This window comes from Aedes aegypti, chromosome 1, assembly GCF_002204515.2.
Source record: "Aedes aegypti strain LVP_AGWG chromosome 1, AaegL5.0 Primary Assembly, whole genome shotgun sequence".
NCBI lineage: Eukaryota > Metazoa > Arthropoda > Insecta > Diptera > Culicidae > Aedes > Aedes aegypti.
The window spans coordinates 286,081,671-286,096,274 of NC_035107.1; the positions used below are offsets into that span (position 1 = coordinate 286,081,671).

A 14,604-nucleotide genomic window follows, 5' to 3' on the forward strand; every position below is an offset into this window, starting at 1 on the left:
GGATTCCGACAGAACCATGTCGAGGATTCCGACAGAATCTTGTCGAGGATTCTGATAGAATCATGTCGGGGATTTCGAAAGAATCCTGTCGAGGATTGCGACAGAATACTGTCGAGGATTCCGACAGCATTCCGAGTATTCTGACAGAAACCTGTCGAAGATTTCGACAGAATCCTATAGAATTTTCGAAAATTATTGGAGGAACTCCTAAAAGGATTTATGTAGGAACTCCTGAAGGAATTTTGAAAGAACTTTCGGTCGGAATTGTCAGAAATTCTTGGAGCAACTTTTAAAGGAATTTATGGAGGAACTCCTGAAGGAATTTTGAAGGAACTTCCGGGGAGATTCCTAGAAGAACGCCTGCTGGGATTCCTGGTAGAACTGCCTGTGGGATTGTTGGAGCAACTCGCGGGGAATTTCATGAAGGAATTACGGCGGAAATCCTGAAGGAAATCCGGGAAAAACACCGGAGGAGTTTCGGAAGGAAAAATTTCCTCTGGAGCTCTTGAGGAATTCCCGGATGAATAGAGGGATTCCTAAGAAATTCCTGGAGGAATTCCCAGATCAACTCTGGATGACTTCCCCGGCGAACGCTGGAGTATTTCCCAGAGGAAGTCTGAAGGAATTCACAGAGAAACTCCTGAGGGATTCCTGGAGGAACCCCAGAAGAGTTCCTGGAGGAACAACCGGTTGAGATCCAAAGCAATTCCCGGAGGAACTATGACAGAAATTTCTGGAGGATGTGTGGAAAAATCCTAGAGGAACTCCGGTGGATTCGGTGCAGGAGCTCCGGAGGTGTGCTAATTGGTTGAGTAACTCCAGCGAATTCGGAGGAATACCCGGTGGAGCTCCAATGGAACTACTGAGGAATTGCTGGAGGAACTACGAAAGAATTTCTTTAAGAAAGAAATTCCTAGAGGAACTCCAGAGGGATTCCAGAAGGAACTATGAATGAACTCCGGAGGAATTCCAGGAGTAGCTCTTGAGAAATTCTCGGAGGAACTCTGGAAGAATTCTCGGAGGAACTCCGGAAGAAATCCTAGTGGAACTCCGGAAGATTTCCCAGAAAAAGTCTCAGGAATTCTCAGAGAAACTGCGGAGGAGTTCCTGGAGGAACCTCGGAAGAATTCCTGGAGGAACTATCGGTTGAGTAATTCCCGGAGGAATTATGAAAAAAGTTTCTGGAGGATGTTTGGAAAAATGCTAGAGGAACTGCGGTGGATTCAGTTCCTGTAGGAATTCCATGGTGATTGCTTGAGGAACTCCAGATAAATTCCTGGATAAACTTATAGGAAATACGAAGGAATTCCTGGTTGAGCTACAAAGGAACCACTGTGGAATTTCTGAATCAAATCCAGAGGGATTGCTGCAGGAACTCCGGAAGAATTTCTGGAAGAAAGAAATTCCTAGAGGAACTCCAGAGGAGTTCTAAGAGAAACTCTTGCGAAATTCCTAGAGGAACTCTGGAGGACTTCTCGGAGGAACTTAATTCTCGAATTAACTCCGGAAAAAAATCCTAGTGGAACTCTGGAGAATTTTCGAGAAATTACTGTATGAACTATGGCAAAAAACACAAGGAATTTTCGGTGGAGCTCCAAAGGAATTCCCGGAGGAACTCCGAAGAAATTCCATGAGAAACCCTGAGGAAGGTTTTGGAGGATTTGCAAAAGAATTTCTGGAGGAGCTCCGAAACAATTGCTGGACGAACTGCGGAAAAATGCGGAGAAACTCTGGAGACTTTCCTGAAGGAGTCATAGAGGAAGTTCCGAGGAATTTTGGAGGATCTCCAAAGGAATTCCTGGAGTAACTTTTGAAGAAATGCTGAAAAAAAAACTAGGAGAATTGCTTAAAAACCCCGAAAAAAAATTCTGGAGCAATTCAGGAGAAATCACCGGTGAAGCTCCAAAGGAATTCCCGGAGGATCCCCGAAGAAATTCCATGTGAAACTCTTAAGAAATTTTGGATGATCTCTAAAGGAATTTTTGGAGGAAATCCGAAGGATTTGCTGGAGGAACTGCGGAATGATTTTTCAAGAAACTCCTGAGAAATTCCTGAAGGGACTATGGAGGAAGTCTCGAAGAACTCTGGAGAAATTCCTGATGGATATCCACAGGAATTCCTGGATTAAGTTTTGGAGAAATGCTGGATAAAATCCAGAAGAGTTGCTGAAAAAACTCCGACTGAATTTCTGGAGCAACTCAGGAGTAATTACCGGTGAAGCTTTGAAGGAATTCCCGTAGGAACTCTGAAGGAATTTCCAGCAAAAGTTTGAAGGAATTCACGGAGCAATTCCTGATGGAACTCCGGTGACGTTCCAAGAGAAACTGCGGATGCGTTTGCCGGATGAAATACAGAGGAATTGCAGGAGGAAATCCGGAAGAAATTCTGGAAGAACTAAAAAAAACATGAGGAACTCTGGAGGAATCTCGGAGGAATTCCCGGAGAAACTCTTGAGAAATTTTCTGAGGAACTCTGAAGGAATTTCCGTAGGAAGTGTGGAGAATTTTTCGAAGTCACTCTCCAGAAGGAATTATTAGAGGAACTTTGAAGGATTCCTGGAGAAGCTCCTGGAGAATTCCTGAAGGAACTTTCCGAGGAACTCTAGAGGATCTCCAAAGGATTTCCTGGAATAACTTTTGGAGAAATGCTGGATCAAATCCAGAAGAATTGCCGAAAAAACTTCGCATGAAGCAACTCAGGAGATATTACTGGTGAAGCTCTGAAGGAATTCCCGGAGGAGCTCTGAAAGAATTATCAGAAAAAGTTTGAAGGGATTCCCGGACGGCTGGACAAAATCCCAGAGAAACTACTAGGAAATTCCTGTAGGAACTCCGGTTGGGCTCCTTAAGAAACTCCGGATGCGTTTGCTGGATGAAGTACAGAGGAATTATCGGAGGAAATGCAGAAGAATTTCTGGAAGAACTCAAAAATAGTTTTAGGAGGAACTCCGGAGGAATTACACGAGGAACTCTGGAAGAATACCTGGAGGAACTTCCGGAGAAACTCTTAATAAATTTCCTGAGAAACTCTAGAAGAATTTCCGTAGGAAATGTGAAGAATTTTCCGAAGTCACTCCAGAAGGATTTCCGACGAATTACTAGAGGAACTCAGAAGGAATTCCTGCAGGAACTCCGAGAGAATTGCTGAAACAACTGCGGAATAATTTTTAGAGAAACTACAGAGAAATTTCTGAAGGAACTATGGAGGAAATCCCGGGGAACTCTGGGGATAATCCTGGAGGAGCTCCGAGGAATTTCTGGAGGAAAACCGAGGAATTTTAGGAAGAATTATCGAAAAATTCCTGGAGAATCCATAGAGGAAATCCGTAGAATTTCCGTAGTAAGTGCGATAGAATTCTCGAAAGAACTTTGAAGGAATTTCCAGAAAAAGTTTGAAGCAATTTCCGGAGGAACTCCGGTAACGTTCCCAAAGATACTCCGGATGTGTTTGCCGGATGAAATACAGAAGAATTGCAGGAGGAAATACTCAAAAGAAAAGTTCCTGGAGGAACTTCAGATGAATTACAAGAGGAACTCTGGGGGGATTCCCGGAGAAACTCTTAAGAAACTTCTTGAGCAACTCTGGAGAAATTTCCGGAGGAAATGTAAAGAATTTTCTGAAGTCACTCCAGAAGGACTTCCGAGGAATTACTAGAGGAACTCTGAAAGATTCTTGGTGAAACTCGGAAAAAAAAACAAGGCGAAACTATGGAGGAAATCCGAGAGAATAATAATAATTTCTAGAATAATTTCTAGAGAAACTTCAGAGAATTTCCTGAAGGAACTATGGAGAAAATCCCGGGGGAACTTTAGAGGAACTCCTGGAGTAGCTCTGAGGAATTTCTGGAGGAAAACCGTGAATTTCAGGAAGAACTCTCAAATAATTCCTGGAGAATCCATGGAGGAAATACGAAGAAATTCTCGTAGTAACTACGGTAGAACTCTTGAAGGAACTCCGAAGGAATTCCCGGTAGAGCTCCATAGAAAATTCCGGCAAAAATTCTGAGGAACTTTGGAGGAATTTTTAGAGGAACTTCGCAGGATTTCCTGTAGAAAATCCCGAGAGGAGTTCTTGGGTAAAATCACCGGAAGATTTATTGGAAAAAAAAACTCCGAAATTTCTGATTCCGGATATAGGCGGATTCTCAGCGTTCTAAAGCCTGGTCCCAATTTTAGTGCCAAACGCTTAAGTTTAGGATAAAAACACATGTTTACTCAATTGTTTAATGTTTTTCGTTTAAATCCGAATATTGAAGTCCGAAAAACATTTTTTATGTTTTTTTTTAGATTTTGTCACAACCCTTGGCTTAACATTTCGCGCTGTTGTATTTTGTACAACACTGTTAAAAAGCTCGCTTTTCGTTAACAACAGCAGCGGGGCTGTTCTGACAGTGGCAAACCGAGCGACGACTGGAAGGTTAAACCAGGTCCGTCCGACTCGCGCTCAGATTGGGTACCACTTCTAGTACTGCATTTGGTCCCTCGGTAGTGCAAAAGGTACCCAAGTTTGACAGATCGCAGTACACTTTTGACGGCATTCTAGATTACCTTATGAGCCATAAAATTTTGGGCAACTGCAAGGGACATGGAGGTCTTTAATGTGTCTTTGGTTAAACTCAATTTTATGGTGTATTTCGTTTTCCCTGTCCTTTCCGAAATGTCAGATAGGAACAATCCTAGTGTTAAAACTGAAACCCCTGTGGTATGTTTGTCAACTAAGCGAACGTCAAACATGATTAAAAGTGTTAAGGTTCATTTATGGACCCAAATTTTAAATTAAAGTTTAAATATAATACAGCCGTTATTTGAGCGGGAAAAAATGCTTAAAATGACACCCTTCTGGAGGAGTTCCTGCAGGAATCTCCTTAAAATCCCCTGAAAGAAGACAAGGAAATTCTGAACGAAAGCTGGTGGAATCATTGGAAAAATTCCCGGAGTAGAATCCAGAAGAATTTTGGGATGCTTTCCTTGAGAATTGCCTAGAAGAATCCTTGCACTTCATAGTGACAGTACGTACTGAGGGAACTGACACTCGCCGATTCACTTTCATGATTGGCGAGCGTCAGTGACCACACGTATGTGCTTCCTTCTGAAATCTGAACGGATAAATAGAAACACTTGTCAAAACGGGTTTGGATCAGTGTAAATCTTGTTCCAAATCCGATCAAAAATTGACCAGACAGTATTGTAGTTCCAAAAATACACCAAAAGTCTGGTATAATAAATTATGAAAAACTGGTAAGAAAAATTTGGAATAAGATTCATATCATCTGTTTGAACTCCAATTTTTGACTTAATCCAAAAATTTGAACCAAATGAATGATTTGGACCAACGGTGAAGTTGCCCTTGGACCTTCACAATTTGCAAAAATCTGTATCCTTTAAATTTTATCTTTGAATCTTTTCACAGCTGAACCAAGCATTAGGCATAAGCAAATTAGAATCAGTGAGATTGTGAAACGTATAGGAAATAAAAAGGCGTAGACCTACGTCAAATAAGAAGCATAATTTTTGCGATTGGAAATGTAATTTTTCTTATTATTTTGACACCTTCCTGGTGCTTGAGAATGATTTAAACTACGCATAAGAGATTTATTTCTAAGGAAAAAATGGAATAACTATTCTGCCCATAACTGCATATTTGTAACATTCGACAAAAGTAGGCATTGAGTAAATAGAACACCAAGTGTGCATTTTATGGCAGTATGAGAGGAAACTAAAATTTCTAAAAATTACCAGGAACTCAAAAGTACTTATTTGAGGCTGATATTTTGTACAACTCATATCGCATAGTAGGTGAATAGTCAGAAAATAATTCTGATAGAAATTTCATTGCTATTGCAGTACGAGGCTCATTTATAATCTCAATGTGACTGTTATGCAATTATAATTATCAATGTGACAAAACAACTTGGTATTTTTTTCGAATTTTCTTGAACAAACTCACAAATTTCAGTAAGTTGATCGAAAGTATTTATCATTTGATGACTCTCCCCGGTATTAATTCCAATTTGTCAAAAATGTCGAATGTGACTGTTATGCAGTTATGGGCAGTATTAGAATTAATAAGGTATTTTGACGTAGGACTACGCTTGCTCTTTTGTCAATTAATGTTTGTCACACCAATTGCCCACCTCATTCGACTTAAGCTCGACCAAATAAACAAGATGTTAATCCAAATGCCCCATCACAAATCCATGTCAATTAGTCGGAATGCCCGCAAACCCGATGACCCCAAACGCCTCCGCTAACGGCCCCAAAAATCAACTGTCTGTCACCACACCACAGCAGCAATAAAACAATTCACTTAATCCGCCCCGAAAAGTGTGCCCCGCGTCGACTCCGACCGACAAGGGCACGATTTAATTATTTCAATTAGCTCAGAGTTCAACAACGAAAATCACGCCTCATTCATTGCTTTGCTTGTTGCATGTGCTTGCTGGCTCGGCACATATAAAGACAAAACAAGCTGCAGAAGCAAAAACAACAACAGCCAAAGACTGAGGAGCTGTTCACAGGCAGCAGCCTGCCTGTAGAAGAAGGTGACAAAAGCCGTGCTCGTCGTCGCGTAGGAAATAAAAATAAATCTCGCTTGGCGGCCGAGCTCGCTGACAACAGAACGCAACGGCGCGGTACAAGTGGTCCTTCACCAACATGCCCCGAATTGTGCTAGTACTTCACTGCGCGACCAATCGGAGTCAATCAGAGCTCGTGCAAAACACGCAGTAGGCGCGTTTGTACCGAAGACTAAATGAAGACGTTCATGTCGATTGTAGTTCCTAAAAATGTGATGGTGCAAGAAGTACTAGAATGATGTGACCTGTCAAACTTGGGTACCAAGTGTAGTACTAGAAGTGACACCAATTTTGAGCACGCCTACTATGTCTATATCTCGTCTTTGTTTGGTACCACCAGAAGCTCGATTGGATTCGAAATCAGCTGCCTGATCGGTGCTGCGGTGTTGCCGTGATCGGGTCAGGTCGCAGCAATCGATCGACAAACTTGATGACCGTGACATCGTAAACTAGTCTCGATGCGACTACGGGGCGACACTCACGCGCACGGCTCAGCTGTGAGCTGAGCTGATCGAGCAGAGTAGTTGAGCAGCGATCGCGCGGCAAGTGGAGCGATGTTCAGGTTTGTTTATTTTTAAAATTTCCACTTTGTGGCGAGAATGGGTTCGGACTTTGAGGTTGATCGATTGTTGATTGTTGTCAAGGTGACGGGGCTATTCTAGTACTGCGTCACCTGCGGCGTGACGCAACGCGGTGAAGCAATTTCCCCAAGTTATTTCCGAACGAATCGGCTTAAGCGAAAGACCAACGGTAGCGATTTTGACGGATTGTTGCTCTTTCTTTACCCTTGTGTGTGACTCTGAATGGTAGGTAGAGGTATTCGAAGTGGTACGAAAATAAATCACTCTCGGACGGAATGTCCATCACGAGTTGCGGCGGTGGTGGTGGTGGTGGTGGTTGCTTGGATCAACCTGACTTGACATACCGCAGTCACCATCGTCATCGTCATCAGAGACGGCGGTGACAAGTGGATTGTCACGAGGTGGGAAAAAATAGAAGCTTACCTGCAAAGAGAGGAAAAGAGAGAAGGAAATTGTTAGTAAAATTGAAGTTTTATGATCAGTTGTTTTGTTCATTATTCGAATAAGTTTCGAATGGCGATAATTTGTATATGAGAACTGTAAGTTGAATCAACGCTAAGCAAAGGTATACACGGAAATGTTAAACCAGCATTTTCTGGTTCTAATTTGTCTAGGATGGACTGACAGGGTGTCGATCATATTTGATTGTTTATCTGTCAAATGACACATACTTCCAACCCCTATTTAAATAAGCGTTACGGGACAACGATGAATGTTTTCTGGTTTTTATCATTTTGTCTCATCTCTTTGAATTTCATTTTAAACAAATTTTGAGTGTGTTTAGTTTTCCGTGTCCCTTCCAAAATGTCAGATAGAAACAACCCCAGTATTAAAAGGAACCCCTAAGGCGTTTTTGTCGACTTAATGAACGTCAAATTTGGATTTGGATTGGATTTGGATTTGGTTTAGATTTCGATTCGATTTTCGATTCGATTCGATTCGATTTCGATTCGATTTCGATTCGATTTCGATTCGATTTCGATTCGATTTCGATTCGATTTCGATTCGATTTCGATTCGATTTCGATTCGATTTCGATTCGATTTCGATTCGATTTCGATTCGATTTCGATTCGATTTCGATTCGATTTCGATTCGATTTCGATTCGATTTCGATTCGATTTCGATTCGATTTCGATTCGATTTCGATTCGATTTCGATTCGATTTCGATTCGATTTCGATTCGATTTCGATTCGATTTCGATTCGATTTCGATTCGATTTCGATTCGATTTCGATTCGATTTCGATTCGATTTCGATTCGATTTCGATTCGATTTCGATTCGATTTCGATTCGATTTCGATTCGATTTCGATTCGATTTCGATTCGATTTCGATTCGATTTCGATTCGATTTCGATTCGATTTCGATTCGATTTCGATTCGATTTCGATTCGATTTCGATTCGATTTCGATTCGATTTCGATTCGATTTCGATTCGATTTCGATTCGATTTCGATTCGATTTCGATTCGATTCGATTCGATTTCGATTCGATTTCGATTCGATTTCGATTCGATTTCGATTCGATTTCGATTCGATTTCGATTCGATTTCGATTCGATTTCGATTCGATTTCGATTCGATTTGGATTCGATTTGGATTCGATTTGGATTCGATTTGGATTCGATTTGGATTCGATTTCGATTCGATTTCGATTCATTTGATTCGATTTCGATTCGATTTCGATTCGATTTCGATTCGATTTCGATTCGATTTCGATTCGATTTCGATTCGATTTCGATTCGATTTCGATTCGATTTCGATTCGATTTCGATTCGATTTCGATTCGATTCGATTCGATTTCGATTCGATTTCGATTCGATTTCGATTCGATTTCGATTCGATTTCGATTCGATTTCGATTCGATTTCGATTCGATTTCGATTCGATTTCGATTCGATTTCGATTCGATTTCGATTCGATTTCGATTCGATTTCGATTCGATTTCGATTCGATTTCGATTCGATTTCGATTCGATTTCGATTCGATTTCGATTCGATTTCGATCGATTTCGATTCGATTTCGATTCGATTTCGATTCGATTTCGATTCGATTTCGATTCGATTTCATTCGATTTCGAATTTCGATTCGATTGATTCGATTTTCGATTTCGATTCGATTTCGATTCGATTTCGATTCGATTTCGATTCGATTTCGATTCGATTTCGATTCGATTTCGATTCGATTTCGATTCGATTTCGATTCGATTTCGATTCGATTTCGATTCGATTTCGATTCGATTTCGATTCGATTTCGATTCGATTTCGATTCGATTTGATTCGATTTCGATTCGATTTCGATTCGATTTCGATTCGATTTCGATTCGATTTCGATTCGATTTCGATTCGATTTCATTCGATTTCGATTCGATTTCGATTCGATTTCGATTCGATTTCGATTCGATTTTCGATTCGAATTTCGATTCGATTTCGATCGATTTCGATTTCGATTGATTCGATTTCGATTCCGATTTCGATTCGATTTCGATTCGATTTCGATTCGATTTCGATTCGATTTTTCGATTCGATTTCGATTCGATTTCGATTCGATTTCGATTCGATTTCGATTCGATTTCGATTCGATTTCGATTCGATTTCGATTCGATTTCGATTCGATTTCGATTCGATTTCGATTCGATTTCGATTCGATTTCGATTCGATTTCGATTCGATTTCGATTCGATTTCGATTCGATTTCGATTCGATTTCGATTCGATTTCGATTCGATTTCGATTCGATTTCGATTCGATTTCGATTCGATTTCGATTCGATTTCGATTCGATTTCGATTCGATTTCGATTCGATTTCGATTCGATTTCGATTGATTCGATGATTCGATTCGATTCGATTCGATTTCGATTTCGATTTCGATTCGATTTCGATTCGATTTTCGATTCGATTTCGATTCGATTTCGATTCGATTTCGATTCGATTTCGATTCGATTTCGATTCGATTTCGATTCGATTTCGATTCGATTTCGATTCGATTTCGATTCGATTTCCGATTTCGATTCGATTTCGATTCGATTTCGATTCGATTTCGATTCGATTTCGATTCGATTCGTCGATTTCGATTCGATTTCGATTCCGATTTCGATTCGATTTCGATTCGATTTCGATTCGATTTCGATTCGATTTCGATTCGATTTCGATTCGATTTCGATTCGATTTCGATTCGATTTCGATTCGATTTCGATTCGATTTCGATTCGATTTCGATTCGATTTCGATTCGATTTCGATTCGATTCGATTTCGATTCGATTTCGATTCGATTTCGATTCGATTTCGATTCGATTTCGATTCGATTTCGATTCGATTTCGATTCGATTTCGATTCGATTTCGATTCGATTTCGATTCGATTTCGATTCGATTTCGATTCGATTTCGATTCGATTTCGATTCGATTTCGATTCGATTTCGATTCGATTTCGATTCGATTTCGATTCGATTTCGATTCGATTTCGATTCGATTTCGATTCGATTTCGATTCGATTTCGATTCGATTTCGATTCGATTTCGATTCGATTTCGATTCGATTTCGATTCGATTTCGATTCGATTCGATTCGATTCGATTTCGATTCGATTTCGATTCGATTTCGATTCGATTTCGATTCGATTCGATTCGATTCGATTCGATTTCGATTCGATTTCGATTCGATTTCGATTCGATTTCGATTCGATTTCGATTCGATTTCGATTCGATTTCGATTCGATTTCGATTCGATTTCGATTCGATTTCGATTCGATTTCGATTCGATTTCGATTCGATTTCGATTCGATTTCGATTCGATTTCGATCGATTCGATTCGATTTCGATTCGATTTCGATTCGATTTCGATTCGATTTCGATTCGATTTCGATCGATTTCGATTCGATTTCGATTCGATTTCGATTCGATTTCGATTCGATTTCGATTCGATTTCGATTCGATTTCGATTCGATTTCGATTCGATTTCGATTCGATTTCGATTCGATTTCGATTCGATTTCGATTCGATTTCGATTCGATTTCGATTCGATTTCGATTCGATTCGATCGATTTCGATCGATTTCGATTCGATTTCGATTTCGATTCGATTCGATTCGATTTCGATTCGATTTCGATTCGATTTCGATTCGATTTCGATTCGATTTCGATTCGATTCGATTTCGATTCGATTTCGATTCGATTTCGATTCGATTTCGATTCGATTTCGATTCGATTTCGATTCGATTTCGATTCGATTTCGATTCGATTTCGATTCGATTTCGATTCGATTTCGATTCGATTTCGATTCGATTTCGATTCGATTTCGATTCGATTTCGATTCGATTTCGATTCGATTTCGATTCGATCGATTCGATTCGATTTCGATTCGATTTCGATTCGATTTCGATTCGATTTCGATTCGATTTCGATTCGATTTCGATTCGATTTCGATTCGATTTCGATTCGATTTCGATTCGATTTCGATTCGATTTCGATTCGTTTCGATTCGATTTCGATTCGATTTCGATTCGATTTCGATTCGATTTCGATTCGATTTCGATTCGATTTCGATTCGATTTCGATTCGATTTCGATTTCGATTTCGATTCGATTTCGATTTCGATTCGATTCGATTCGATTCGATTTCGATTCGATTTCGATTCGATTTCGATTCGATTTCGATTCGATTTCGATTCGATTTCGATTCGATTTCGATTCGATTTCGATTCGATTTCGATTCGATTTCGATTCGATTTCGATTCGATTTCGATTCGATTTCGATTCGATTTCGATTCGATTTCGATTCGATTTCGATTCGATTTCGATTCGATTTCGATTCGATTTCGATTCGATTTCGATTCGATTTCGATTCGATTTCGATTCGATTTCGATTCGATTTCGATTCGATTTCGATTCGATTTCGATTCGATTTCGATTCGATTTCGATTCGATTTCGATTCGATTTCGATTCGATTTCGATTCGATTTCGATTCGATTTCGATTCGATTTCGATTCGATTTCGATTCGATTTCGATTCGATTTCGATTCGATTTCGATTCGATTTCGATTCGATTTCGATTCGATTTCGATTCGATTTCGATTCGATTTCGATTCGATTTCGATTCGATTTCGATTCGATTTCGATTCGATTTCGATTCGATTTCGATTCGATTTCGATTCGATTTCGATTCGATTTCGATTCGATTTCGATTCGATTTCGATTCGATTCGATTCGATTTCGATTCGATTTCGATTCGATTTCGATTCGATTTCGATTCGATTCGATTTCGATTCGATTTCGATTCGATTTCGATTCGATTTCGATTCGATTTCGATTCGATTTCGATTCGATTTCGATTCGATTTCGATTCGATTTCGATTCGATTTCGATTCGATTTCGATTCGATTTCGATTCGATTTCGATTCGATTTCGATTCGATTTCGATCGATTTCGATTCGATTTCGATTCGATTTCGATTCGATTTCGATTCGATTTCGATTCGATTTCGATTCGATTTCGATTCGATTTCGATTCGATTTCGATTTCGATTTCGATTCGATTTCGATTCGATTTCGATTCGATTTCGATTCGATTTCGATTCGATTTCGATTCGATTTCGATTCGATTTCGATTCGATTTCGATTCGATTTCGATTCGATTTCGATTCGATTTCGATTCGATTTCGATTCGATTTCGATTCGATTTCGATTCGATTTCGATTCGATTTCGATTCGATTTCGATTCGATTTCGATTCGATTTCGATTCGATTTCGATTCGATTCGATTCGATTCGATTTCGATTCGATTTCGATTCGATTTCGATTCGATTTCGATTCGATTTCGATTCGATTTCGATTCGATTTCGATTCGATTTCGATTCGATTTCGATTCGATTTCGATTCGATTTCGATTCGATTTCGATTCGATTTCGATTCGATTTCGATTCGATTTCGATTCGATTTCGATTCGATTTCGATTCGATTTCGATTCGATTTCGATTCGATTTCGATTCGATTTCGATTCGATTTCGATTCGATTTCGATTCGATTTCGATTCGATTCGATTTCGATTCGATTTCGATTCGATTTCGATTCGATTTCGATTCGATTCGATTTCGATTCGATTTCGATTCGATTTCGATTCGATTTCGATTCGATTTCGATTCGATTTCGATTCGATTTCGATTCGATTTCGATTCGATTTCGATTCGATTTCGATTCGATTTCGATTCGATTTCGATTCGATTTCGATTCGATTTCGATTCGATTTCGATTCGATTTCGATTCGATTTCGATTCGATTTCGATTCGATTTCGATTCGATTTCGATTCGATTTCGATTCGATTTCGATTCGATTTCGATTCGATTTCGATTCGATTCGATTTCGATTCGATTTCGATTCGATTTCGATTCGATTTCGATTCGATTTCGATTCGATTTCGATTCGATTTCGATTCGATTTCGATTCGATTTCGATTCGATTTCGATTCGATTTCGATTCGATTTCGATTCGATTTCGATTCGATTTCGATTCGATTTCGATTCGATTTCGATTCGATTTCGATTCGATTTCGATTCGATTTCGATTCGATTTCGATTCGATTTCGATTCGATTTCGATTCGATTTCGATTCGATTTCGATTCGATTTCGATTCGATTTCGATTCGATTTCGATTCGATTTCGATTCGATTTCGATTCGATCGATTTCGATTCGATTTCGATTCGATTTCGATTCGATTTCGATTCGATTTCGATTCGATTTCGATTCGATTTCGATTCGATTTCGATTCGATTTCGATTCGATTTCGATTCGATTTCGATTCGATTTCGATTCGATTTCGATTCCGATTTCGATTCGATTTCGATTCGATTTCGATTCGATTTCGATTCGATTTCGATTCGATTTCGATTCGATTTCGATTCGATTTCGATTCGATTTCGATTCGATTTCGATTCGATTTCGATTCGATTTCGATTCGATTTCGATTCGATTTCGATTCGATTTCGATTCGATTTCGATTCGATTTCGATTCGATTTCGATTCGATTTCGATTCGATTTCGATTCGATTTCGATTCGATTTCGATTCGATTTCGATTCGATTTCGATTCGATTTCGATTCGATTTCGATTCGATTTCGATTCGATTTCGATTCGATTTCGATTCGATTTCGATTCGATTCGATTCGATTCGATTCATTCGATTCGATTTCGATTCGATTTCGATTCGATTTCGATTCGATTTCGATTCGATTTCGATTCGATTTCGATTCGATTTCGATTCGATTTCGATTCGATTTCGATTCGATTCGATTCGATTTCGATTCGATTTCGATTCGATTCGATTTCGATTCGATTTCGATTCGATTTCGATTCGATTTCGATTCGATTTCGATTCGATTTCGATTCGATTTCGATCGATTTCGATTCGATTTTCGATTCGATTTCGATTCGATTCATATCGATTCGATTTCGATTCGATTCGATT

At 39.5% G+C, this 14,604-nt stretch overlaps 1 protein-coding gene across 10 annotated transcripts in view; it reads right to left on the reverse strand.

Annotated features, from left to right (window-relative positions):
- LOC5565754 (RNA-binding protein Nova-1) overlaps positions 1-14,604 on the reverse strand; it is a 208,418-nt gene that overhangs the window by 44,652 nt on the left and 149,162 nt on the right. The window contains exon 1 of one of the 10 annotated variants that reach the window (XM_021838083.1): positions 7,360-7,453. The exons of the other annotated variants lie outside the window; for them this stretch is intronic. Within the exon in view, the coding sequence (XP_021693775.1) occupies positions 7,360-7,438 (79 nt within the window). The 5' untranslated portion in view covers positions 7,439-7,453. Of the gene's footprint in view, positions 1-7,359; positions 7,454-14,604 lie in introns of those variants that run through there. 10 annotated transcript variants of the gene reach the window in all.